This window comes from Eleutherodactylus coqui, chromosome 5, assembly GCF_035609145.1.
Source record: "Eleutherodactylus coqui strain aEleCoq1 chromosome 5, aEleCoq1.hap1, whole genome shotgun sequence".
Taxonomy (NCBI): domain Eukaryota; kingdom Metazoa; phylum Chordata; class Amphibia; order Anura; family Eleutherodactylidae; genus Eleutherodactylus; species Eleutherodactylus coqui.
Genome location: NC_089841.1, coordinates 215099991 through 215127634, shown reverse-complemented (window position 1 = coordinate 215127634; position 27644 = coordinate 215099991). Strand labels below are relative to the sequence as shown.

Genomic DNA, 27644 nt, shown 5'->3' with positions numbered 1-27644 from the left:
CCTCTATGTCAGAATGCATCTGTGGCGAGCCGCGGGAGGGGCAGATTTTAATACTCGGGTGACACCTAATCTCGCCAGCCACTCACTGCAGGGGGGTGGTATAGGGCTTGAACGTCGCAGGGGGAAGTTGTAATGCCTTCCCTGTCTTTCTATTGGCCAGAAAAGCGCTCTAACGTCTCAGAGATGAAAGTGAAAGTAACTCGAACATCGCGTGGTGCTCGTTACAAGTAACGAGCATCTCGAACACCCTAATACTCGAACGAGTATCAAGCTCGGACGAGTACGTTCGCTCATCTCTATTACGATCCTAAAAAGTGACTTTTTTGGAATCCATTTAAAAATTTGGAGGCATGATGACTGTCTTGTCTCAACAGATTATTTTAATCCATCTGTTTAAGGGATAATGTAGTGGAAAAACCTGTATCAGTTTAAGGGTCCATTTACACCAAATGATATATCGTTTCAACGAGCGAATGATGTCCGAGTTCGCTCTATTAGCCTGTCTATACAGGCAGATACATCATTGAGTTCGCTCTATTAGCTTGTCTATACAGGCAGATACATCATTGGTTCAGTCAAACGAGAAATTGTCCAGTCGTTCACATAAGTGATAAGGGAATGAGAATAACTGAGTGATCGGTATTTAAACTGAACGATAAGTGAAGGAGCCAACGATGATTTTTAGTCCTGCGCAAAATGAGCGACGAACGAAAAGTGAACAATTTATCATTCGTTGTTCAGTCATTGGCTGCATTTACACTGAACAATTATCATTCAATTTTGCTTGTTTGAATGATTTATGAATGCTAATTGTTCCATATAAAAGGCCCTTAAGCCGCTTCTACATCTAAATACAGAATTTTGCTTTGATTCACCGCCACAGTAAATGTAATAAGATGATGGCAATCATTTAAGATAGCCTACAAATTCAGTCAGTCTGTCAAATGCACTATTATGATGTAAATAGAACTGAAAGGTTTATAATTAGTGAAATTCCATTGCTACTTTGTGTTTGATCCTGAGAGTTCATGGAATCTGTTTAGAGGGGAATGCAGACAGCCGCGAGATTCTCACAGCGGGATGCGACCTGTGCCCCCTGCAGTGACCCGCAGCTTAACTGTCCTGCGTCTTCGCTGTGCTCTGCAGATGTGACGGCTAGCCCACAGCCGCACATGCACAGTGCTGAGTCGGCGCATCAGCGATGATGCACTGAAATAGGACATGTTGCGATTTTGTAATCACGCGAGTTTTCTGCGATCAAAATGTGGCTGTCTGCATAGGATTGCATAAACCAATGTAATCCTATGGCAGCGTGCAATGGTGTAAATTCCACATGAAATCCCACCGCATTCAGCCTAATGCGTTTCTACTAGAGGTGAGCGAGCGTACTCGCTAAGGCAAACTACTCGAGCGAGTAGTGCCTTATGCGAGTACCTGCCTGCTCGTCTCAAAAGATTCGGGTGCCGGCGGGGGAGAGCGGTTAGTTGCGGGAGTGAGCAGGGGGGACCGGGGGGGGGGAGAGAGATCTCCCCCCGTTCCTCCCCGCCCTCCCCCGTCGCTCTCTGCCCCCCATCTGCACCCGAATTTTTTGAGACGAGCGGGCAGGTACTTGAATAAGGCACTACTCGCTCGAGTAGTTTGCCTTATGGAGTACGCTCGCTCATCTCTAGTTTCTACTAACTAAAGTTCAGATAATGTGAGGCAGCATTTATCCAAGAAAGAGATGGAAGCTATTGGAATAATGTAACATTTTTGTGCACTTTATATCTGAACATAGGCTGCTACCTTACATAGTGATAGAATTCAGTTTCTGTTGATTCTATTAAATATAATCTTGACTGGACATTATTTCCAGTTTGGAAAGGACTTCTACTTGTAGCCACTTGGCTCCACAATGGGGTCCCATGCAGTTGCAGGTTACGTAATATTTTTATGGCCACCCATTTTGAAACCCAATTAGTAGAAAACTGTGAATATAAAGAGTATATAAAAGCATGGTTGTGTTATGTGGATAACATGTTTCTATTATTTTTGGAAGATGAGAAAAAACTAACTGAATTTGTAGAATATCTTAATGGTTGTCATAATCTTTTTAGATTTTCTTTGGAGGTACTTTTATGTTCTATAGGAGAATCAATACTAAAATTAGTGAATTATTTTTGTTAATTAATAAAATACAAAGTGAAAGAACAAAAGAGAAATGTAAGTCAAATCAATATTTGGAGTGACCAGCCTATAAGCAGAGAGATAAAGAAGGAACACCTAGCTAACTTAAATGAATTCAAGTCTCATGGTCCAGATGAATTACCCGATGACCCTGGAGGTCCTTTCCAACTCTACCATTCTATGCCTTTGTCTTCAAAACAGCATAAATTCTTCTAGTTACACTTGTACACTGTTTTTGAAAGAACTTGGCAGGGAGGTTGCTCGAAACATCTTGGAGAACTAAGCACAGATCTTCTGTGGATGTAGGTTTGCTCAAATCCTTCTGTCTCTTCATGTAATCCCAGACTCACTCAATGATGTTGAGATCAGGGCCATATCATCACTTCCAGGACTTTTTGTTCTTCTTTACCTGAAGATAGATATTAATGACATTGGCTGGATGTATGGGGTTGTTGTCCTACTACAGAATAAATTTGGAGCCAATCAGACCCCTGCCTGATGGTATTAAATGATGGATAAGTATTTGCTGTATTTCTCAGCATTGATGACTCACTTATTTCTGACCAAATCCACACGTCCATTTGCTGAAATGCAGCCCCAAATATGGCAAGGCACCAGCTCTGTGCTTCACTGCTACCTGCAGACATTCATTATTGTACCACTCTCCAGCCCTTCGGCAAACAAACTGCCTTCTTTATTTCTAATTTTGACTCGTTTGTTCAGAGCCCCTGCTACCATTTTTCTGCATCCCAGTTTGTATGTTTTTGTGCATAGTTGAGTCGCTTGGCCTTGTTGCTACATTGAAGATATGGCTTTTATGGCCACAACTCTTCCATGAAGACCACTTGTGGCCAGACTTCTCTGAACAGTAGATGGGTGTACCTGGGTCCCACTGGTTTCTGCCAGTTTTGAGCTGATTGCACTGCTGGACAACTTCCAATTTCAAAGGGAAGTATGATGTGTCTTTTATCTACTGCAATACGTTTCCTTGGCTGACTACTGCGACTACAGTACTCAGTGTTCTCCCTTTTTCTTTGTGCTTCTTCAAAAAAGCTTGAACATCACATCGTTAAAGCCCAATCTACTTTGAAATCTTTGCCTGGGGAGATCTTGTTGATACAGTATAACTACCTTGTGTCCTGTTGGTGTGCTCAGTCTTGCCATGGTGTATGACCTGGGACATGAAACTGTCTTCCACAACCTCATCTTTATAGCAGAGTTTGGGTGTTCGTCACCCAGTTGTAAGCCTCCAACACAGCTGTTTCTGTTAATGACTGTCTCAGTCTACATAAGAAAATAATGATAATTATCACAGGCTTATTACAATAGGCTAATCATACACTTTACTATAATCCTGCAAAATCCCTGACTTCATGCAAGTGTACCTAGAAGAACTGATGCTGTTTTTAAGGCAAAGGCTGGTCACACCAAATATTGACTTGATAGAGATTTTTCTTTTGCACTTTTCATTTTGTTTACATACAAAATAAACTAACACTAATTTTTCAAAACATTCATACTGCAGCATTTTTTCCCACCTGCCTAAAACTTTTGTACACTACTGTATGTCATACATTAACCCCTTTCTGCTAAACACTGTCCATGTAAGTATGGTGTCATTGCATGGAGTAGGCTTGAAAACCAAGGCCACTTTATTCGCAGCAGATGTTGGCTGACTTTGACAGTCAATGCCCAACTGCAACAGCCAGTTCCAGCCATAAACCCTTCAGATACCACTGTCTATACTGTTAGCAGAAAAGGGAGGGGGCTTGCAGCCCTGCCATGGATATTTTCTTATTAAGTCCTGCCCGTGAATGGCTTAATATAATGCCTGCAAATGTGCAACATTCTGCAATACTGAAATAATGCAGTGTATTGCACGCATGAACAGATGACCTTTTAGATACCGCTGTTTGTACTGTTAGCGACATTTAAATGGCCTGACAGAGGGAGGGGGCTTGTAGCCCTGCCATGTTTTTTTTTCTATTAAGCCCTGCCTGCACATGGCTTAATAGAATGCATGCAAATGTGCAACATACTGCAACACTGAAGTAATGCAGTATATTTTGCACATGACTACCAGTTCAAGTTCCCTTTGAGGGCATGAAAGAATAGAAATAAGATTCATAAAGTTTTTTAATTATTAGTAAATTTAAAATATCAAAAGTTTAACCCCCCCCCCCCACTCTCTTCCAAGTTATCACACTAAAAAAAATGGTATCACCATATCTGTAAAAGTCCATTTTTATAAACAAATTAGATTTATCTTGCACAGTAGACTCCATGAGAAAAAAAAGATTTTTGGTCACCATATCTCTAACAAAAAAATTACACAAAAAATGAGCAAAAGATGTCAAAATTTAAGAAAGGTATTTAAAAACCTTATAAATTTGCTATCTCCATCATCCTACTGGCCTACAGAATAAGAATAAAATGTAATTTTTTACGCACCATGAATGCCATAAAAGCAAGAGCCCACGAAAATGGCAAAATTGCCTTTTTTTTTGTCATTTCACCTCACTTAAAGGGGTTTTGTCATTTAAAAAAAAAATCAATACTTACCTCTTCCTCCCCAGGTAGTCTTCTTACTTCATCTTCTCCTCGCTGATCTTCTCCAGTCCCCGGTTCACCTCACCGCAAGTTGGCCAGATCCTCTTCTTGCTATGGAGAGTCCTTTCTCTGCATTCATCTTCTTGCAGGTCAGTGTAGGTTACGTCACTAGTGATGTAACGTTCACTGCCTAGGAAGGAATGCCCATCTATTGTCAAGACTGCGCATGCGCGCTGTCTCGCTGTGAGTGTTCCTATACTATTGCAGAGAGACAGTGCGCATGCACAGTCTCGTCAATAGCTAGGCAATCCCTGCTAGGCTATGAGCTCTACATTACTAGAGAATGGCGGCACTGGACGCTTTGTCACTGAATCTGCCAGCTGGGGTGAAATGCCCTGGGAGGTGTGCAGGATATCAGCGGGGAGAAGATGTGGCAAGAAGATTGAGGGAGAGGAATAGGTAGGTATTGAATTTTTGTTTTCTAATGACAGAATCCCTTTAATGCTTGTTCACACCAGCGTTAGTAGTACTTTAGGGCTTTTCATCTCTTTGTTCCATTTTTGGAGCAGAGATACGGAACTAAACCGGAAATTAGCATTTTCATATTTTCCGCATTGATTCCAATGGGTTCTAAAGAAAAGCAAAAAATGTATAGCTTTCATTTCACTTCTGTTTGATTAGATTTCAATTTTTTAACAAAAGAAATAGCATCATAGACTTTGCTACTTGTTCCATTTTAAAAAACGAGAACCTAATGGAAAGGCCACCTGAGAGGTTTTGAAAATACATGTGTGAAGTGCTCTTTTATAGTTGTCTATTTTTAATGTAATTTTAGGACATTTTACATATTTATGATTTATAATACCATTTTACTTTTTACCTTTAAGGATACTACATGTACATTGAAGCAACAAACATGGTCTTTGGGCAAAAATCTCACCTTATCTCAAAGTCACTTCGAGCAATTTATGGGAAACAGTGCTTGACTTTCTATTATCACATGTATGGAGCGGGTACTGGACTACTTAATGTATATTTGAGAGAAGAAGGTCGCAGACACAAGGAGAGTCTTCTGTGGACTAGAAGAGGTGAACAAAGCATCAGCTGGTTAAGAGCACAGATAGAATATGAGAGCAAAAGGCAACATCAGGTAAGCCACAAACTGGAAATTATTAGGGCAAACTTTACAAGGAAGATCGCATATGATCCCCTTCATTTCAGGTAACACGTAAAGTGAGAAGATAATGTCTAAACTGGTCACCACTTTAAGGCTAGGGAAATATGTAACTTTCGGTGTGTGATCAAAAGTCACTATGTAGCCCTGCAACTTAGTAAGGCCTTAGTCACACAGGCGTTTTTTCATGCGATTTGCGGATCGCATGATGGATGCACATCCGCAAATCGCGTGACCAGGGCCGAAAAATTGCCCGAAAAAACTGCTCCTAGCCGCGTCTCAATAGAAACGGGCCGGAGCAGTGCAGCGCTGTCCAGCGCATTGAATTCAATGGAGCCGGCAATACAGCCAGCTCGATTGAAAGCAATGCGCTGCAGGCGATCTCACGATGAATTTTCGGGAAGGGCTTAAATATATAAGCCCTTCCCTGCAATTCATCCAGAAATGTGTAAAAATAAAAAAATATATATACTCACCTGGTCCCGGCAGACGGAGTTCAGCCGCGGCCGGCCGGCAGTTCTCCTGAACTACTCTCTGTAGTATTCAGCAGCCGGGGATTTAAAATCCCCGCCTGCTGAATGAGCTGCCTCTGATTGGTCACAGCCTGACCAATCAAAGGCAGCTCTCACTCACACCCATTCATGAATTCATTTTTTTTTATTTTTACACATTTCTGGATGAATTGCAGGGAATGGCTTATATATTTAAGCCCTTCCCGAAAATTCATTGTGCGCTCGCCGGCAGCCCATTGCTTTCAATGGAGCTGGCTGTATTGCCGGCTCCATTGAATTCAATGGGCAAACATCGTTCTTCTCTGCCACAGCTGTTGCAGCTGTGGCAGAGAAGAATGATTTGTCTTCTATATGTTCTCAATGGGGTCGGCGCTGCTGCCGCCGGCCCCATTGAGCGCATATAGAGAAGAGAACAGGAATCGCAGATCGCAGATAGGTGCTATCTGCGATTTCTGTTCTATAATTTATCGGACGAGTGCATAAAAAGCGCTCATGTGTCCGATACCATTGCAAAGCAATGGTTTTATAAAATCGCCGGACGCATGCGCATGCGCAAATCGCGCGAAAAAACGCCCGTCTGACTGAGCCCTAACATAGTATATTAGGCTGAAAGAAGACAATAGCCATTAAGTTCAGCCTGTTTCCACCCCCCCATGTTGATCCAGAGGACGGCAATAAAAAAAAAACAATGAGGTAGAAGCCAATTTAACCCATTTGGGGGTAAAAATTCCTTCCATAATGGCATTCAGAATAATCCCTGGATCTACCAATAGTCATAATAATAATCTGATCAACTCCGCTGTTATTAAATGTCTATATCCTGTAATATCATAGCACTCTAGAAAGGCATCTAGTCCCCTCCTAAACTCCTCTATCGATTTTGCCATCACTAACTTTACACTGCAGCTGAACTCAAACGAGTCACAGATTGCTGTGATTGTAACATCATGGTTACCAAAAAAAAATCTTTCAGTTGGATTTTTGCAACCGCAGCATCTCGGTCACAGCAACCTCAGATTCACACTAGGCCTCCATTGAGTTCACTTGCAGTCCTACACAGCAATCTTTGGTTGTGTGACCCCTGTACAGCTAAACGTTGCCATGTATCCTAGCCTAATGGAGGTGGACAGGCTTACAAAAACATTTGGGCCTATATTATTGTCGCTCTTTACAAAACGCAGTGTTTACCTAGACCAGTGTGTGAAATAATGTTGGTCTAAGTTCATAGGCCCCATGGCTTATTCCAGAAACAGTACCGCACCTCTCCATGAGTTGTGTCTAGTATTGCAACTCAGCTCCACTGGAGTGAATAAGACTGAACTGCAATACCACACACAACTTGTGGACAATTATGGGACTGTTTTTGGAAAGAGCAGGCATGTTTTTGTAATTATGTACAACCCTTTTAAACTAAATGATATAATCATATGAGTCCAAAGGCCAGAGAGGAAGCTTTTTTCTTCAAATCTAGGGTGGTCAAAGTACTATAAATGTGAATTAGAACAGGTCTGTGTTTAGTTAAGGTCTGTATTCTGTAAGTGTATGCAAATTTGACTAAAGAACATAGTTAGTTATCACTATTAGGTCAAGAACTACACTTGCACATAGTACACAGTGCTGCAGGAAGAATCAACCATTAAACAGCTGCTTTGCTTGTAACAGCTGATTCCTGGAGATCCCAAAAATGGGAATCAGGCTATCAGATGCTTGCAGGACGACCCATTATGTGAGATTAGGTTGTTTGTATCGATGAACCGTCTGAATAACTTCTTGGTGATGTAAATGAATGAACATGTGTGGATGCACATGTCTTCTCCCATAAGAACGTGTATTTTTTACTTAGGCGCCAGCTGATGTAACAATGTCTTTATCTTTATCTCAGATTGTGTTTGAAGCTATTCGTGGGATTTCAATAAGAAGTGATATTGCGCTTGATGACATCACATTTCAGAACAAACCATGTGGAGGTAAATAATTATTAGATCCTAAATGAATACAAGCCACACTAGGGAAGAGTGAGCTGGTTCACAGATGGACTTGCAGGTCATTGGCAGAGAATTGATTACCCGAGCATTACCCTGCTCAGTCATAAGAATGATTCCCACCTAATGTCCATTAGACAGGGAAATAGATATAAAAAGTTGTCCTGCGCTTCTTTCAGGAGCAAAGTAATTTTATCGTCAGTGAAGTCAAATCACTTACTTTTATGGGAGGTCCCCTCCATGGAGACCCCAAAATCCTGGCGTGTAAGCCTTTTGTCTTTCTGAGCGTGACAAAGGGATGCAGGTACCCCGCAACGCGTTGCACCTGCCCACCTTAGGTTTTTTATGTTGTTAGTCTGCTTTATATGTATGTTTAATAAATAGTAATTTAATACCCTAAAAAGCTTGAACTTTCCTGTGAAGTCCAGCATGAGACGAAAGGCTTACGCTCCAGGATTTGGTGGGTCTCCATGGAGGGGACCTCCCATAGAAGTGATTTGACTTCATTGAATATAAGATTACTTTGCTCCTGAAAGAAGCATAGGACAACTTTTTTATACCTATTTCTCTAATTGTCTGGGGGACCTTTTGACATCCGGTGAAGGCATCCTGCAGCTCACCATTTCTTGTTTTGAAGGGAGCAAGTTGGTTGAAAGTAGGAGGGATGTTTCCTACGGTGCAGTGGTCGACCACCTACATTTTGGGTCAGACCGCGGGCACCAGTGAGTCCCCTCCTTCCTCCTTAATTATCTTTGAATACATATACATAAACTAATTTTCTAATACATTATTTGTTACTTAATGTCAATGGCGCTGACTAAAAATGGTTTCTAAGGGTGCCTGTCCACGGGCGAGTGTGAATTGCATTCCCCCCGGATTATCGCCGCGGGGAATGCAGTGAAAGCTCTCCATAGCATTGCTATGGAGAGAGCTTCCCCCCTGTCCACGAGCGGAGAATCTGCAGCGATTTGTCACGATTTTCCGTGGTCAGCCTATCTGTCAGATAGGGCTGACCGTGGAGATCCACCTGCAGACTCCTGCTCCCGGGTGGCGGGATACTGCAACGCCCGTGGACAGGCAGCCTTACAGATTACACACTCAGCATGTCTGTCACTACTTTATGCTACTGTCAGTGAGGACAGCATACAGGACAAATTTCTTTAAGGCTTAGCAAGATATTCAAAGAGTTACATGGGCTTTAAAAATTGATGGCCTATCCTTAGGATAGACCATCAATACTTGATTGGTGCAGATCCAACTCCCAGCAGCTGATCAGCTGACTGCGGTAAGCACTGCAGCCTCTTTAATCTTTCCATCAGTCTGAAGATTGGTTTGTACTGCTGAATGCCGTACTATTAGTAGCATAGGTGCAGGATAATGCAACGCTGTCCCATTCAAGTGAACTTTGTCCCATTCAATTCCAAGACCCGTGTAAAGATTGAAGAGGCTGCAGCACTTCCTCGGGTATCGCTGCTCCTTCAAACAGCTGATCACTGGGGTGCCAAGGCTTGGACCCCACCAATGTAATATTGATAGACCATCAATTTTAAAAGCCCAGAAAACCCCTTTAATAAATGGAAGTTGACAAATGCTACTGGGTGGGAAGTGTTCTCTTGTATCCAAAAATAGAGGAAAGAGCTGGAGCCCTGTATGTTCTACATGAAGATAACATTCTAGGCCAACAATGTACTGTAGCATCAGATGTACAGCTAATGTCATTCATGCGTCAGTTGATAATAGTTCTAATCCAAACTTTCTGCTTGCACATTTGTATCTGTCAATAATACACTCCCAGATTTTGGATATGCTGGTATTTAAAGTTTCATGGCTTTCAAAAAAGTATTACTGTATATGCGATTTTATCATTACTATTATTGTGTTTACAGATTTGGAAGAACTACAGTCATCTGGATATTTAGAAGATCTGAATGAAATTGACTTCTAAGTTCTGATCTATGGAGATTGGAATAGTAAAATAGACTTTAGTCACTTCAGAAACTGCACAGTAAAAATATTCTTTAACAGCAAAGTGAAGAATATTTGAAACCATATTTACAGATACATAACTCAGAGCACTTGTGTTCTCAGACAAGACAATCTACTCAGGGCTAGATATGTAACAAAAGCAATTACGCATGTATCGTCAGTAGTAATAATAATGTGTGTACAGCCTTTCCATTTGCCACCATTTTCACTGTATTATAATTGTGTGTGTGTGTAATTATGATGCGTGTTTATTTTTAACACAGGAATTGACAAAAACTCAACTTTCACAATAAAAAATTTTGAGTGGGGAAATTAGTTTTCTTCAGTCATCTTTGTATGTTCCTTTAAGGCCTCATCCACACAGGCAACACGGCATCACTGTGAGAAAATAGCAGCGATATCGCATCGCTCGTCTGTGCGATATCGCTGCGTATTCTCGTGGTGATACCATGATTTTGTAGTGCTACAAAGTCGCAAGTGGTGCTACAAAATCACGTGACTCTGTAGCACCACATGCGAGGATTTTCAGGAAGGGGGGGTTGAAATATAAGCTGATGCTTATCCAGTCAGAGCCAGTGCTCAGTGAATGGCTATGATTGGATCATTGAGTGCTGGCTCTGATTGGATAAGTGTCAGCCAACCAGAGGCAGCGCTTCCAGGAGCGGGAATTTTTCAATCCCCGGCCAAAAGAGATGAACAAGAACAGTGCCAGGGACTGGGAAGAAGCTGCGGTGGAGCCCCGGATAGCGCTTCTAAGGTGATGTATACCTTTTAAAATTTTTTTTCCTGCAGTTAAGGCTTAGTGTATGGCTTTGACAGCAGGATTTCCTACTGTCAAAGTTGCATTGCACCACAAGAAAACCGGGTTTTCATGCGATGCGATGCAACAGAGAAGAAGGCTCCATAGGGAAACATGTGCTACAAAACCTCGCAGGTCTCGTGCATATCGCGAAACCCACAAACTTTTAGTCTCGCAATGTTGCGTGCTACAAAACATCGCTAATGTGAAGGAACCCATAGGAAAGCATGGGCTTCACATACATGCAATTTGTAACATTGTTGCATTGTGAGAAAATTGCACGACTTTGTCGTCCGTATGAAGGAGGCCTAAAAGTACACCAGACAAAAGTTCCTGCATCAGGTCCTTGGCCAGTCAGCCACTCTCCATAATTGCTTCTCTGTAACTTCATTTTCTCCTGTTTAGGTGTTGGTGCTGTTTTTTTGCTTAGCTTTTGTATATGTAAATCCATTTTCATTTTGTTGACTTGTTTTATTGTGCATTTTTTTTATTTTCAGGACATATTGCTTTGGGTTTCTATGCTTTGACATCTTCCTTGGTATAACCGTGTGATTTCTTTCATAACCTTCCGATTTGCTTGAAAGTTTTATCCACAACTGACTGGAAACAACCAACATCTTTTGCCATGCTCTGTGTTGGATTGCCATCTTGATGGAGTTTTATAATCTTTTCAGCTGCTTCAATAGACAACTGTCTTGTTGGGGCCATGTTTTCTTTCTGTTAGCCAAGTCCAAACATTTGTTAAGGTTTATAAACCTTCCCTTTTAAGGCCCATTTAGACACAACAATTATTGCTCAAAAGATGTCTTTTGATTGACTTAATCGTTCTGTCATTTACAGCGCAAGATGATCGCTCAAACGTTGAGAGATCACCTTGCGCTCCGAGCAAAGGATGCAGAAGACAAGTGGGGCCGCTTATCTTCTGCATCCAGCTGTTCTCCGCTCGGAACGCCCAGCTGTTATACAGCTGAGCACTGCGAGCAGAGGATGCAGAAGACAAGCGGGTTGTCCCTGCTTGTCTTCTGCATCCAGCTGTTCTCTGCTCGGAGCGCCTGGCTGTTAGGCCTCATGTCCACGGGGAAAATCAGGCCCGCCGCAGATTCTTCAAGGAGAATCCCGCAGCGGGTCCCTCCTTTCCCGCGGACATGAGGCTAAAAAAGAAGAATTTACTCACCTGTCTGGATGCTGCGGACCTGCCGTCCATCGCGTCCGGATCTTCTTTCTTCGGCCCGACGGATGTGCTCGGCACGCCGGCAGCGCGCATGTGCCGGGCACTCCATTTTTAAAAAAATTCAGGCGCGGGTATACCGTGGATCTGGACGGCTTCTGTAGGCTTTAATAGAAGCCTGCAGGAGCCATCCCCGCGGGACACCCGCACTAAAATGGAGCATGCCGCGTTTTTTTCCCCGCACACGCAATCCGCGCCTCAAGGGGAAAATGACTACCTGCGGGTGTCCAATGCATGCCTATGGGGCGCGGATCTGCGTGCGGGAAAAACGCTGCGGATTTTAAATCTTCTTTTTACCGTGGACATGAGGCCTTATACAGCCAAACGCTGCGAGCGGAGGATGCAGAAGACAAGCGGGGACACCCTGCTTGTCTTCTGTATCCAGCTGTTCCCCTCTCTGATCAACGGCTGTTATACAGCCGAGCGCTCTGATCAGAGAATGCAGAAGACAAGCAGGGTGTCCCCCCTTGTCTTCTGCATCCAGCTGTTCTCTGCTCAGAGCGCCTGGCTGTTACACAGCCAAGCGTTTCGAGCGTGGTATGAAGAACAGAGCTGGACCGCTCTGTTCTTCATACCCAGCCTGTCATCAGGAAGCGAGATGAAGCTGAAACAATAGTATCAGCTGTATCCTGCTGTAAATCCCTGATAAGGCTCATCGTTGTCTTTCAGCATGCTGAAAGACAACGACGAGCGGTGGCTTAACGAAAACTGCACAATGTCAGTGCAGATAGAAAAACGATTATCGCTCCAAACACGGCTTTTGAGTGAATTTTGAGTGATAGTCGTTGTGTCTAAATTGGCCTTTAGTTGCAGACGCATTTGAATTTTTTGGCCATGCTCTGATACAACTACAAGGTGATTCAATAATTTCTCTCCTCAACATTGAATGATTCTATAATTGTTCCCTCCGTTTGGTCTGGAAAAAAATACGCCATTAAATAAAATAATTTAATTTGGACAGTTAGTCAAATAAGAATCTGTGCTGGCCAAATCAAACATTATTCCATTAAGGTCGGACTCATGATCAATCAGTTTGTGCAAACTGCACCCATCAAATGACACTAGTAGTACACCTTATGAAAAAGTAATGTTTTAGAGTTTTTTTTAATAAATCTTTTCCAAAATTACAAATATCAGTTTGAAGACTGAATCCGAGCTCGCCATAATTGGTGTGCCGAGGATATTGGACAGTTAAATAGGAATACTGTGCTTTTTCGAATTTGCAGCATGCTCTATTTTTTTGTGGAAATACCATAGATTTTCACCTTGAAATTGATTATAATACAAAATCTGCATATCAATTTAAGTCTTAACTGTTTCAGCAATATGTGGTTGTACTCTAATATAACAAATGGTTTCTCCAGATTCAACACCTGATGCCTTTTTTAATGACTGCTGCAAACTCAAAAGTGTTCAACCGCTTTACTAAAAATGTCTTAATTACTTAACAGAGCACTTTTTGCTGTTATGACCTGCTGCAAACGTGATGCACAGCCAGGCACCAGCTTCTCACAGCATTTCTGAAGAATCTCTCCCAATTCCTCATGGGCAATGGCTTCCAGTTTACTAATATTCTTGAGTTTGTGTGCTGCAACCAATTCTTTGAGTCCCACCAAAGATTTTTTATCAGGTTAAAGTCAGGCAACTGTGGCAGAGACTCCAGACTTTTCCAGGACTTCTTTTGAAACCAAACTTTGGTGGACTTGGAAGTTTGCTTAGAACAGACCTTGTCACTATAGAGTACTTTAAATATTAGAAATAAGCTTCTATCTGTTACATTACTTAATTCCTTTTGAAAATGGGGGGATGGGGTGTCTTCTGGACTTGATGATTTCTCTATTTTAGTTTGTTGCAGTCCTGTACTTCTTTCTGGGTTAGACAGGCAATGTTTAACCCCTTAGGGATGGCCCCATTGCCTTTTTACATCCTAGCTAAGTGGGCTTTAATCCTCAGAGATGGAAAAACATGCTTCCTCTGAAGATTAAAGCCACGTGGGGTGAGGACGTGACAGCTCCATGCTGACAGCTGACGGAGGTAGCCAACAACCTGGAGCTGTCATGGGGGCTGGGATATCTAACCCCAGGATAGTAAATAAAAAGTGAAAAAAGTTAGAGTTTCAGCTTCCCTCACAGATTAAAGCTGTGGAGGGCCCGGAAAATTTTAAATCTCCTTGCGCCTGGCTACTAAAAGTAGCCAAGAGCCTGGAGCAGTGACCGAGGGGTACGGTGAGCAGTCCCCGGTCACGTGATCGCCGTTATCCAATGGATAATGTACATCATATAAAAGTGAAAAAACTGTTGAAGTTTAATGCTCCATTCGATTTGAGTCCTGTTGTGCATACACACAGAAGATTAGGGCCACAATGGGTATTTTTCTGATCACGTGGCAAACAGGGAGATCCATTTTGGGGTAAAAGTCTTCATTCTTATGTGTGCTGTACAAAAAATACCGCTTTTAAAATGACACAATTGCCAAAAAAATAAAAATCATAATTTTTTCCTTCTGCTTTGCTTAGATTCATTCAAAAACTGTGGGGTCCAAATACGCAGTACACCCCTAGATGAATTAGTTAAGGGGTCTAGTATAAGCAGTCACTTCTGGGGGTTCTCTATTGTTTTGGCCGCTCAAGGGCTCTACAAGTGTGCTATGGTGCCTAAGTTGCCTTCAAGCAAAATGTCTGTTCTGAAAGCCACCGGCTGCATCTATCATTCTGGGCCCTGTTGTACATAGAGACATAATATTAGGGCCACAATGGGTATGTCTCTGAACACGGGACAAACAGGGTTATCCATTTTGGGGTGAAAGTCTTCATTCATTTGTGTGCTGTAAAATAAACTGTTTTTAAAATAACATAATTGCAACAAAAAAAAAATAATTGTACTTTTCTCCTACTCCTTGGCTTAGATTCATTCAAAAACTGTGGGGTCAAAATATGCAGTACACCCCTAGATAAATTCGTTAAGGGGTTTAGATTTCAAAATGGGGTCGTTTGTGGAGGTTCTCTATCGTTTTGCCCACTCAAGGGCTCTACAAGTGGGTAATGGGGCCTAAATCACCTTCAAGCAAAATTTCTGTTCTGCATACCGACAGATTAGGGCGACAACAGGTATGTTTCAGAACATGAGACAAATGGGGGTATCCAATTTAGGGGTGTAAATCCTCATGTAAATTTGGGGTGTAAATTTTCATGTGCACTATAGAAAAAAAATATGTCTTTAAAAATGACATCTGCAAAAATGTTACATTTAATTTTTTCTCCTCTAAATTGCATCAACTCCTGAAAAGTGTGGGGTCAAAATATTCCTGACACCCCTCAGTGAATATATTAAGGGGTGTAGTTTTTAAAATGGGGTCATTTGTGGGGGTATCTATCATTCTGACACCTATGAGCCTTTGCAATCTTGGCTTGGTGCAAAGTGTTCCTCAAAATGTTGATAATCAATGTTAAATTTGTACGTCTCCTAAATGGTAAAAAAAATAAATAAGTTTTTCAAATGTGCATCCAGAATAAAGCAAACAGTTAGAAATACATGTTTTATCAAAAATTTGTACAGTATGTTTGCACATATTACAGTTGAAAATATGAGAAAGTATGACAATTTCTTAACATTTTTCCCAATTTTGGCACTTTTAATAAATATACACAAATTCTATTGGTCTATTTTTACCACCTAAATGAAGTACAACATGTGGCGAAAAACAATGGCAGAATTACTTGGATATGCAAAACCTTTATGGAGTTATTCTATGTTAAAGCGACACATGTCAAATTTCCAAAATTTGGCTCCATCACTAAGGCGCAAACAGGCTTTGTCACTAAGGGCTAATGGATAGTTAACGGATCCAACATTAAAGGGGTTGTCCCGCGCCGAAACGGGTTTTTTTTTTTTCAACCCCCCCCCCCCCGTTCGGCGCGAGACAACCCCGATGCAGGGGTTAAAAAAGAACACCGGAGAGTGCTTACCTGAATCCCCGCGCTCCGGTGACTTCATACTTACCTGCGGAAGATGGCCGCCGTGATCCTCTCCCTCCATGGACCGCAGCTCTTCTGTGCGGTCCATTGCCGATTCCAGCCTCCTGATTGGCTGGAATCGGCACGTGACGGGGCGGAGCTACACGGAGCCCCATTGAAGAAAGCAGAAGACCCGGACTGCGCAAGCGCGGCTAATTTGGCCATCAGACGGCAAAAATTAGTCGGCTCCATGGGAACGAGGACGCTAGCAACGGAGCAGGTAAGTGAAAAACTTTTTATAACTTCTGTATGGCTCATAATTAATGCACAATGTACATTACAAAGTGCATTAATATGGCCATACAGAAGTGTATAGACCCACTTGCTGCCGCGGGACAACCCCTTTAATGGTGACAGTGCAAGGAAGTTAATCTGTATATGAATCAGGATCCAATCAAAGGCCCAGCACCCATCTCATTAAAATCACTGCTTTGTACATGCCTTAAAAATAAAAAAAAAAACAACTCAAAACCTTGGATGTTGAACTCCTATACACTTCTCTTTGGTAGCACAGTGCTCATTGAATTCAATACGACTTATGCCTGCAATACTAACCCAGGCCGCTGTCACTACGGAGAGCGCAATCTGCTTTCTGTGCTGTCCGTAGTAACAGCTGCTCCAGCAATCAGCTGATCCACAAGGATCCTGAGTGGCGGACCCCAGCCTATCATTTATTTATGACCTATCCCGTCGACAGATCATCAATAGAAAATATTCAAAAAGTCCAGGACAACTCATTTAAAGAGAATCTGTTGTTCCGTGTAAATGCATGTCTCCCCTGGCTGAATGTCGAATGAGAATTTGTTCGCTTTTCATTTCGTTGTTCAGTTTCTGTATGCAGAAAACAATGACGAATCGGTCCGTGTCAACAGACAGCCGTTCACTTACGAATGACTGCCTGCTTAGTGTGAATGTAGTAAAGGTGGGCTGGAAAGATTCCTGACCTGTTCCAGCTTTCATTCACTGAACGATGCTCATTCATTCCTATGTTAAAGCACAGGAACAATTATCACTGAGATGACCTGTCAGGTATCAACACCCAACGAGTCGTCCAGTGTAAAAAGGTCATGAAGCACCATAAGCTAACTTATGGTACTGTGAGGACAGGTGACAGGGAGCCGGGGGCATGAATTAAAATCTGAAATGAAATTCTCTGCCGTACTGTGTAAATTGTGAAACAAGGTGATCTAGAATATAGGCGGTTTGCACCATCTACTGGCTTTTCTTAAGAATGCTCTTTTCTAATACAGCAAAAAGGTTTCGCAGTCAACCTCTCCTACATAATGGCCCTGATATATGGCAGATATTTCTGTGACAGATTTTCAAGTCCTTTATATCCCAAGTATAAAGGCCCTTTTCATAAACAATTCAACTTTATTGATGAGTTCGATCAAAAAAGTATGCAGGACACATCATAATAAAATAATATTATCACAGGTGCAATGCACAAAGGAAGAGACTCTAGTAAACTTCTAAATGAAGCACCTGATGAACAAATAAAATAACAAAGAACGTATAACGTCATCTGCTTCGAGAGAAAAGGATGTACACAAACAGCCTTAAAGTATTCACCAGAGCATCTTCAGAGAAGTGCAGTGTCAGATTGATCTAACATGCATGCATCTTAAACCAATATGGTACTAGTTGTTATCAAAAATACTCCGCCCCCATGTGCATACATTATGTAACTACACACTGTGGCTCACACTCAGATCTTCTGTATGTGTCGACTTTCTGAAATCCTTCTGTCTTTTCATGTAATCCCAGATAGATTTGATGATGTTGAGATCAGGGCTCTGTGGTGGTCATATCGTCACTTCCAGGACCCCTTGTTCTTCTTGAAGCTGAAGATAGTTCTTAAAGGGATTCCATCATCAAGTTCATACTGCCCAAACCACGAGCAGCATGAACCCAGGACAGGGATGTCTTTTGCCCCATGGGTGTTTTATTCCGATTCGGAGCTGAGCTCTGAAGTCAGTTCCCCTACACTTTCCCAATTTTGAAGTCTGTATGTGTGCTGGGAGAGAGATAAGTCAACTGTGTGTAGGGAGATATACATAATGTCGGCATATTTAGGGTCCATTCACGTGGCCAATTTTTCTCTCCGAGTTCTGTCCAAGTTTGTTACGGAGCAAGGTCAGACAGAACTTGCAGCCATTTGAAACCATGCAATTTTTTCACAGATTGATTTAAAAAAATGCATCCTGTCCTATTCTGGTCTGAATCACAGATGGGAGCAGGACATGCAATGTCCACTACTCCTGCGGCACAGACAGCGCATGGATGTATGTCAATATGCTGTCCAATGCTAGTTGTGCCTGAGTATCCGAGGCGCAACTCCAGTTCTGCCATCTGAATACGACATTGCTGTTGGAGTGGGATACTGTGGGGAAAAAATACATAATAGGGGGAGCAATATATATAATATATACTGTAAAGGTAAGTTTACTGTGTGAAGAGTTATACTTTGGGGGAGCGATTATACTGGGGTAAATAATATTGAGAATGATGATACTGCAGGAGTGAGATGACACCAGGGAGTTTAGTTACCTCGGGGGGAGAATTAATCCTGGGAGGAAACATAATACTAGGGGACATAATTGACACTGGGTGAATGATACTGGTGGGAGGAAGAGATAATAATAAGAAAAGGAGAGACAAAACTGGAGGGGTGGGACAGTTGGCATTATATTAACTATATTAACCCTTTCCAATCCAATTTTTATCCTGTTTTTCCTAGGGGGCTTACTCTTTTTCTGCTGTTATACAACGGCGCTATCTGCTGGCTTAAGCCAGTACTGCATGAGGTGACACGTTGGATAGGCTCCGACAGCAGAGATGCTGGAAATATACAGTAAGAGAACCCCGACAGACGTCTTCCAACATCGGAGCTCTACAGCCTTAAATCCTAGTGTCTTCAGATGTCAGACAGTGGATTGGAAAGGGTTAAATCAATTACAGGTTAGAAATGGGCCAATCAATACACAATTCTTGTCGGGAGTTAGCCAGAATTCCTCCTTTTAATCAATCATTGCACCGTAGGAGATTCGCTTCCTCTTGACAAGGATCTTTCTGGCCAAGTATTTCTTATTTCCTTTGTTTTAAATGTGCTGTACGCAGTCTAAATAAGCTATGTTAGGTCTTTCACCGTGAGACCGGGTTATTTTCTGGCGTATTGGTTTTACAGAACAGTCTTTCCAGCATGAATTTTATATACTTTGATGTTAAAGTTACAAAAAAAGCAATCGTCTGACCTCAATAAAGTCATCAGGGTCAAATAATAATAAACATGTTTTGGGGTCCTGAAACCCCCGTATAATCATTTTAGCATCTTGTTCCCAAATACTATCATCCATGGACAGAACCCCAGGAGATGGAAGAAGGTCCTCTCCACAGTTTGTGTCTGTCCTATTTTTAAGCGTTTAGCACTCTTCATCAATGATAAGGAATGTTAAATGCCGGTGCCGAAAGTAAAACGCGGCAACATGTGTGTGAGGGAGGTCTAACGCTGTTGAAATGATTAAGACCACTCACACACAGGCGTCTTTTTCTGCGTTTTCAGCGCAGCGATAAACGCTGCCAATCACTGCCATTGATTAAAAGAGGTGTTCTCAGACAAGCGTTAAAATGCAGTGTTTTTAACGCTGTTTTTCAAGCGCTGTCTGTTCTATGTTAATGCTTTGCCCATTGAACTGAATGGGATGCTGAAAACGCAGTAGGGTGTGGTTACCATGTTTTTGACTGTGTTTTCAGCTGCGTTGAAAGCACTGTCAAAAACGCATGTCAACACAGCTGAAAACGCAGTAAATACAGATGGTTCCCGACTTGCGAACGGGTTCCGTTCCGGGAGCCCGTTCGCAAGTCCGTTTTGTTCGCAAGTCGAACAAATGGTTGTATGGAGGGGATCGCGGGTGGACCCCGCTCCATACAACGTCGGGTGCCGGCTGTTCTTACATCGGGCACCCGGCGGCAGCAGTTCCGACGAGCTGCGCCGCTTGTCGGAACTGTTAACACTTTAAATACCGCTCTGACAGCGGTATTTAAAGTGTTAACAGTTCTGACGAGCGGCGCGGCTCGTCAGAACTGCTGCCGTCGGGAGCCCGCTGTAAGAAACAGCCTGCACCCGACGTTCAGGGGGCCCGTACAGTGTCCAACGATGATATCGCGGGACGCTGTGTGGTTGCTAGGCAGCCGGGGACCTCCTGAAAGGCCCCAGGGCTGCCTATGCAGAGTGCCCATCAAGCGCACGGCTTGATAGGCGCTCTGCATAGACAGCCCTAGAGCCTTTCAGAAGGCCCCCGGCTGCCTAGCAACCGCGATCTGACCGGACAGGCTTCTATCAGGCTTGATAGAAGCCTCTCCGGTCCCTGCACAGTATGATGTAATGCCATAGCATTACATCATACTGTGCAGGACAGATTGTTCGTATCTAGCGAAATTCGTAAGTCGAATGTTCGCAAGTCGGGGACTATCTGTACAGTGTTAAAAACACAGCGTTCTTTCAAGGTCCTGTGTGAAAGTGGCCTAATGCCTTATGTCCACGGGCGAGCACAGATTCTAAGTGTGGAATCCAGCAGCAGATTCCACCTGTGCCCGCAGACATGAGGCATAAAAGACATTTAGTCACCTGTCCGGACACGGTGTTGGTCTCCTCCGTCGCAGTCTCTTCTGCACGTGCTTTTTTTCCTTTAAATCTCCTGCTTTTCTGTGGATCTGCATCACATCCGCAGTGTCAGCTGCGGGCGTGCCACAGATAGGACGGCTTCCATTGAATTCAATGGACGCCATCCCTGCAGGATCTGCAGAAAAAGGAGCATGCTGCGTTGCTTTCCCGCGCATGCGATTCGCACGCCAGAAAAAAAGTGACATCTGCAGGTATTTAAATACCTGCGACTACCCAATGATAGTCTATAGGCATACTGAACTGCGGATCATCCGCGCGGGTGACCCACGTGGAATCCGCAATTCAATTATGCCTTTGGACATGAGGCCTTAAGAGTATTTAAGGTAATATTTTGTATATCTTCAGGATAGGTCATCAATAGTTGACCAGTGGATGTCCAGCCCTTTGTCAGTGTAGACTGGGCCACTGCAATGTTTACAGAGTAGTCAGCTTCCGGCTCCATTCAGGCTGGGTTTACACAGGGCGGATTTGCCGCGGAAATTCTGTGTGGAATTTCGCTACGACCGCTAACCCCTAGATTAGCCAGCCATGTGGATGAGTTTTGTCAAAAATCTCATCCACTTGGGACGGCCAGTCCGTTGCGGCAAAGCCGATGCTGCAGCTTGGATTCCCCAGCAGCAGCATGTCTTTTTTTTTTCTGTTTCGGCTGCGTTTCTCTTTATGAAAGCGGTGGCCGCAATGGAAAAGCATGCGGCCATGCTGCTCCAAAACCCGCGGCTAAGTACCGCGGGTTTTGAAGCTGCGCTTTCCTGGCATAAATCTTGCGGTTTTTCGCTGCAGCAAAACTGTGAGATTTCCCTTAGGAATATGACCTGTGTGACCCCTTCTAACTAATATATATGTAGGACCCAAAACAAAATCTGTCTCTTCTATTGAACCAAGTACATGTCAAACTACACACATGCCACAGGAAGAGTAACATGTAGCAAGAATAGAACAAACTTTATTGGCTAACAAGAAAAATTAGATTTGCAAGCTTTTGAGGCTACTTAGGCCTTTTCACCGGCTGTGCAGAAGATCATAAGTTCAAGTCCCCTACAGGGACATAAAAAATGTGAAAACAATAAATAGAAATGGTAAAAAAACAGCACGTAAAAATAATAAAAAAAACAACTTTTTGCACAATTTCCTCTCTTTGTTTAAAAATAATAATTTTAAAACCCACATTTGGTATCGTCACAACCGTAATGATTCGTACAATAAGGTAAAACACAGTTCCTATCCTGCATGTCAAACGCAATAACAAAAAAAGAGAGCGCAGAACCAAGCTAAAATACTTTTTATGCTCCTTTCACCTTGCAAAAAAATGCAATAAAACTGATAAAAAAAAGCCGTATGTACCCCAAAATGGTAAGAAGTAGAAAACTACAGCACGTTGCATGAAAAAACAAGCCTTAAAGGGGTTGTCTCGCAGCAGCAAGTGGGTCTATACACTTCTGTATGGCCATATTAATGCACTTTGTAATGTACATCGTGCATTAAATATGAGCCATACAGAAGTTATTCACTTACCTGCTCCGTTGCTAGCGTCCCCGTCGCCATGGATACGTCTAATTCTGATGTCTTCTTGCTTTTTTAGACGCGCTTGCGCTGTGCGGTCTTCTTCCTGGTGAATGGGGCCGCTCGTGCCGGAAAGCTGGTCCTCGTAGCTCCGCCCCGTCACGTGTGCCGATTCCAGCCAATCAGGAGGCTGGAATCGGCAATGGACCGCACAGAGCCCACGGTGCACCATGGGAGAAGACCTGTGGTGCATCGTGGGTGAAGATCCCGGCGGCCATCTTGGTGAAGGAAGAAGTAGGAAGAAGGAAGACGTCGCAGAGCGGGGATTCGGGTAAGTAATAAATTTTTTTTTTTAACACATCCCTTGGGGTTGTCCTGCGCTGAACGGGGGGCCTATGGAAAAAAAGAAATACCGTTTCGGCGCGAGACAACCCTTTTAACAATGCACCATCCATTGAAAACTAAAAAAATTATGGGACTCTGGATGTAGCAATACAAAAACATTAAATAAAATTATATTTTTCAAAAAAGGGGTTATTTAAAACTGGAAAAAAATAAAACAAGTATAGTTTTGGCATTGTCGTAATCATACCAACCTGCAGAAAAAATGCATCATGTCATTTGTGCTGCGTGATTAATGCTGTAAGAAAAAATAAAAACTTTGCAGAATTGAGGTACTTTTTTTGTCATTGACCTACAAAAAAACGCAAAGGGGTCTTCCATGAAAATATTTATTGATGATTTAGGCCGCCTGCACACGGCTAAGCCGGATTCTCCATGCGCGAGCCTGCCGTGGAATCCGGCTCTGACCCTGGCCAGCAATCCCCACATATCTGTTTTCTTTCTTCATAATCTGTACTGAAAATGGTCCGCACGGCTCGCCGTCGGGCATGTGCAGTACTTTTTTTTTTCAAACTCCTACTTTTACCGCATCATATACACACAAATGATCCAGTTGTGCTCATGATATTTCAGTAGATCGATTACTCTCCTGACATCATTGTACTCTTCTCTGAAATTCACATAGTGTCCAACTGGAACTGAACTGTAGACGTTACCATTGTACAAGAGAACACACTTTAAGCTACGCTTGGAGCTATCAAGAAACAATCGATATTCTCTTGCACTGTTCGTGGTTAACCCTAATTCATGGAGAAGGCCTGGAATATTGTGAAAAAAAACCAAACCTTTTCCTCTGAAAAGAATCTAATAAAATCTTGCTCTCTTTTTCGGAAGTAAGAAACTGTTGCTGAGCGATGTAGCAAATGTTTCTCCTGGAGTCTTGAGGCTAACAGCTCTGACGATTGCTTGGAGAGGCCCAAATCACGCACTAGGTCACTCAGTTCTTGTTTATTATGTTTTTGAGGACATGAAGACTGTGCCGTGTCAGATGAGGATTCTTCTCTTTCAGGAACCATTTAATTCCCCATATTGTGGTCTTCATCATCCTCACTATCCTCGCCTCCTTCACTTGCAAAGCCTTTGAAAAGTGGAACCAGGAGATCTTCACCATGTTGTACAGGTCTTATTGCCAAAGGTATATTAGGGTACTTGATTGCATGATGATTTTTCTTCCCTACACCTCTTATGCTGACAAGACAAAAATAGCAGTCAGTAATGTGGTCCTTGGGTTCTCGCCAAACCATGGTAAACCCAAAAGGTAGACCCTTTTGTTTTCCTTTCGTCCAGTCACGAAGCATTTCTTCACAGTTATGGCACACAATATGCGCAGACCATTTCTTGTCCTGGTCACCAAGAGGAATTTTGAAATAAGTTTTGTAAGCAAGCCTCACAAAAGACGTTATATCCCGTCTCTGATGAGGAAGTGTGTAGCATCCACATATCTAGCAGAGGGCATCAGGTTTATTCACACATCTTTCTCTACTTGATGAAGCCATATTACAAACTGTGAGATTGACGTGTTCTTATTCCTTTCTGAGGGCTCAGTCACTCGGGCGCCGATGTGCCTGTGTTACTGCACGATAAGACGGCCACACCGGCTGCGGACGTCTCTCTGCATGACTGGCCCCATTGCCGGCCATGTGTTCTATCTGCCGGCCGGTGTCAAAGTCGTCCGCACCAACAGTCCAGCAGTCCTATCCTACAGAAACACGGGCGCATTGGCGCCCGTGTGACTGAGCCCTTAGGTTCGGCCTTCACTCTATTTAACCTCCTTTACTTAACTGTAAACAAATCACAATGTAGCACGTAGTCAGTGGAACCTGAAAGAGAAATAAAAAATTAAATGGGAAAGCAAAGATTTTCCAACTAAATCAAAAATATCAAACTGCAAGAAAACTATAGCATCCACACACAAACTGATGACAGATTTGAAATCAGCATTGAAAATACAACTAGAAACAGCTAAAAAATCTCATGCAACAGAAAATTCAAAATCCAATCTGGACGTGCAGTCCATGGACCGGAAGCTATGATTGTGACAAACTGCGTGTGCTTCGCCTCTCCGAATTGGGAGCTTGAGAAAAACTCGATCATTCTTTTTGAAGAGTGTTTTGCACCTACTGCATCTTTATGACAAGCTGTAAAAAAGATGTTTGGCAATGTCTCCTATGCCGCTATGTTCAACCGAAAATCGTGACCCGCATGTTACACAATGTACATCACTGTCGCTGTCTGTCTTGGCCCTTTTAATGAACGGAAATTCGACTTGCAACTGTGCACTAAATTTGGATTCCTATGACATGTTCACAAAGTAGCACACTACAGTCTCTTGAATAAAGCACTCACTTAATCTGCAATGGCAAATAAAAGTCTCTTTAAGGGTATGTTTACACATGGCAGAAGTACTGTGAAATGTCTGAAGTAGAAAATTCTGCATCCAAAAAACAGTCAAAATCCATGCCATTGGTGCGAATTTGACTGGAAATAAGTTGCGTACCCGTAGCTGATATCAAACTATGTAGCGCTCCCCCTCATCTCTTCTGAAGACTTCTCGCTGTCAGCACTCCCCATCTTCTGTTTCCCAGGAAGTCTTCTGAGGAGGTGAAGGGGAGTGTCACATAGTATGAAATCAGCTGCGGATATGCGGCTGATTTCCAGTCAAAATCTGCACCAATTTTGATTATTTTCTGGATGCGGAAATATCCGCTATGGACATTCCGCAGCATTTCCGCCACATGTAAACATACTCTAAGTCAGCTTGAGGTATGCTACCATGTGCAGAGTGGCCTCAGTATTAATAGTGCCCCCTATGTTGGCCATAGTAGTAATAGTGCCCCGCACAGTGGCTAGTAGTCATAGTGATCCCCACAGTGATCTTAGTAATAATAGTGACCCTCACAGTGGCCTCAGTAGTAATAGTGACGCCCCACAGTAGCTAGTAGTCATGGTGATCCCCACAGTAATCTCAGTAGTAATAGTGACCCTCACAGTGGCCTCAGTAGTAATGGTGTCCCCCACAGTGACCTCAGTAGAAATGGTGACCCCACAGTGGCCCCAGTAGCAATAGTGACCCCCACAGTGGCCCCAGTAGTAATAGTGTCTACTACAGTGGCTTTAGTAGCAATAGTGACCCCTAAATCAGCCCTGAGTTGTAATAGTATTTCCCACAGTGGTCCCAGAAGAAATTATGTCCCCAACAGTGGCCTCAGTAGTAATAGTGTCCCCCACAGTGGCAATAGTGTCTGACACAGAGCCCTTAGTAGTAATGGTGTCCGACACAGTGGCCTTAGTAGTAATGGTGTCCCCCATAGTGGCCCCAGTAGTAATAGTGACCCCCACAGTGGCCCCAGTAGTAATAGTGACCCCCACAGTGGCCCCAGTAGTAATAGTGTCTACTACAGTGGCCTCAGTAGCAATAGTGACCCCTAAATCAGTCCCAGTAATAATAGTGTTTCCCACAGTCGTCCCAGTAGTAATTATGTCGCCAACAGTGGCCTTAGTAGTAATGGTGACCCCCACAGTGGCCTCAGCAATAATAGTGACCTCCAGATAGTCTTCAGTACTAATAGTGTCCCCCACAGTGGCCTCAGTAGTAATAGTGACCCGTAAATCAGCCCCAGTAATAAGTGCCCCCCACAGTGGCCCCAGTAGTAATGGTGTCCAACACAGTGGTCTTAGTAGTAATGGTGTCCCTCACAGTGGCCTCAATAGTAATAGTGTCCCCCACAGTGGCCTTAGTAATAATAGTGACCACCTACAGTGGCCTCAGTAATAATAGTGACCCCTAGATTGGCCTCAGTGGTAATAGTGTCCCCTTAATCAGCCCCAGTAATAAGTGTCCCCCACAGTGGCCCCAGTAGTAATGGTGTCAACACAGTTGCCTTAGTAGTAATAGTGTCCCCCATAGTGGCTTCAGTAATAAGTGACCCCCACAGTGGCCTTCGTAATAATAGTGTCCACCTCAGTGGTCCCAGTAATAATGGTGCCCCCCACAGTGGCCTTAATAGTAATAGTGTCCCACACAGTAGCTTCAGTAATAATAGTGACCCTCCAGATTGGCCTCAGTAGTAGTAGTGTTCCCTAAAGCAGCCTTAGTAATAATAGTGTCCCCCACAGTGGCCCCAGTAGTAATGGAGTCTACTACAGTGGCCTCAGTAGCAATAGTGACCCCTAAATCAGCACCAGTAATAGGTGTTTCTCACAGTTGGCCCAGTAGAAATTATGTGGCCAACAGTGGCCTCAGTAGTAATGGTGACCCCACAGTGGCCTCAGTAATAAGTGTCCCCCACAGTGGCAATGGTGTCCGACACAGTGCCCTTAGTAATAATGGTGTCCGACACAGTGGCCTCAGTAGTAATGATGTCCCCCACAGTGGCCCAAGTAGTAATGGTGTCTACTACAGTGGCCTCAGTAGCCATAGTGACCCCTAAATCAGCCCCAGTAATAATAGTGTTTCCCATAGTTGTCCCAGTAGTAATTATGTCGCCAACAGTGGCCTTAGTAGTAATGGTGCCCCTCAAGTGGCCTCAGTAATAATAGTGACCCCCAAATGGTCTTCAGTAGTAAAAGTGTCTCCCGCAGTGGCCTCAGTAGTAATGGTGTCCTCTAAATCAGCCCCAGTAATAAGTGCCCCCCACAGTGGCCCCGGT

The 27644-nt window shown here is 43.2% G+C and overlaps 1 protein-coding gene across 3 annotated transcripts in view; it reads left to right on the top strand.

Annotated features, from left to right (window-relative positions):
* MAMDC2 (MAM domain containing 2) overlaps window positions 1-10676 on the top strand; it is an 82416-nt gene extending 71740 nt beyond the window's left edge. Inside the window, exons 12-14 of one of the 3 annotated variants that reach the window (XM_066604186.1) lie at window positions 5604-5866; window positions 8285-8369; window positions 10271-10676. In XM_066604186.1, coding sequence (XP_066460283.1) covers window positions 5604-5866; window positions 8285-8369; window positions 10271-10329 — 407 coding nt within the window. In that variant the 3' untranslated portion in view covers window positions 10330-10676. Of the gene's footprint in view, window positions 1-2940; window positions 3155-5603; window positions 5867-8284; window positions 8370-10270 lie in introns of those variants that run through there. The other 2 variants (XM_066604187.1, XM_066604188.1) reach the window with 2 other exon arrangements.
* Window positions 10677-27644: the final 16968 nt, after the last annotated feature.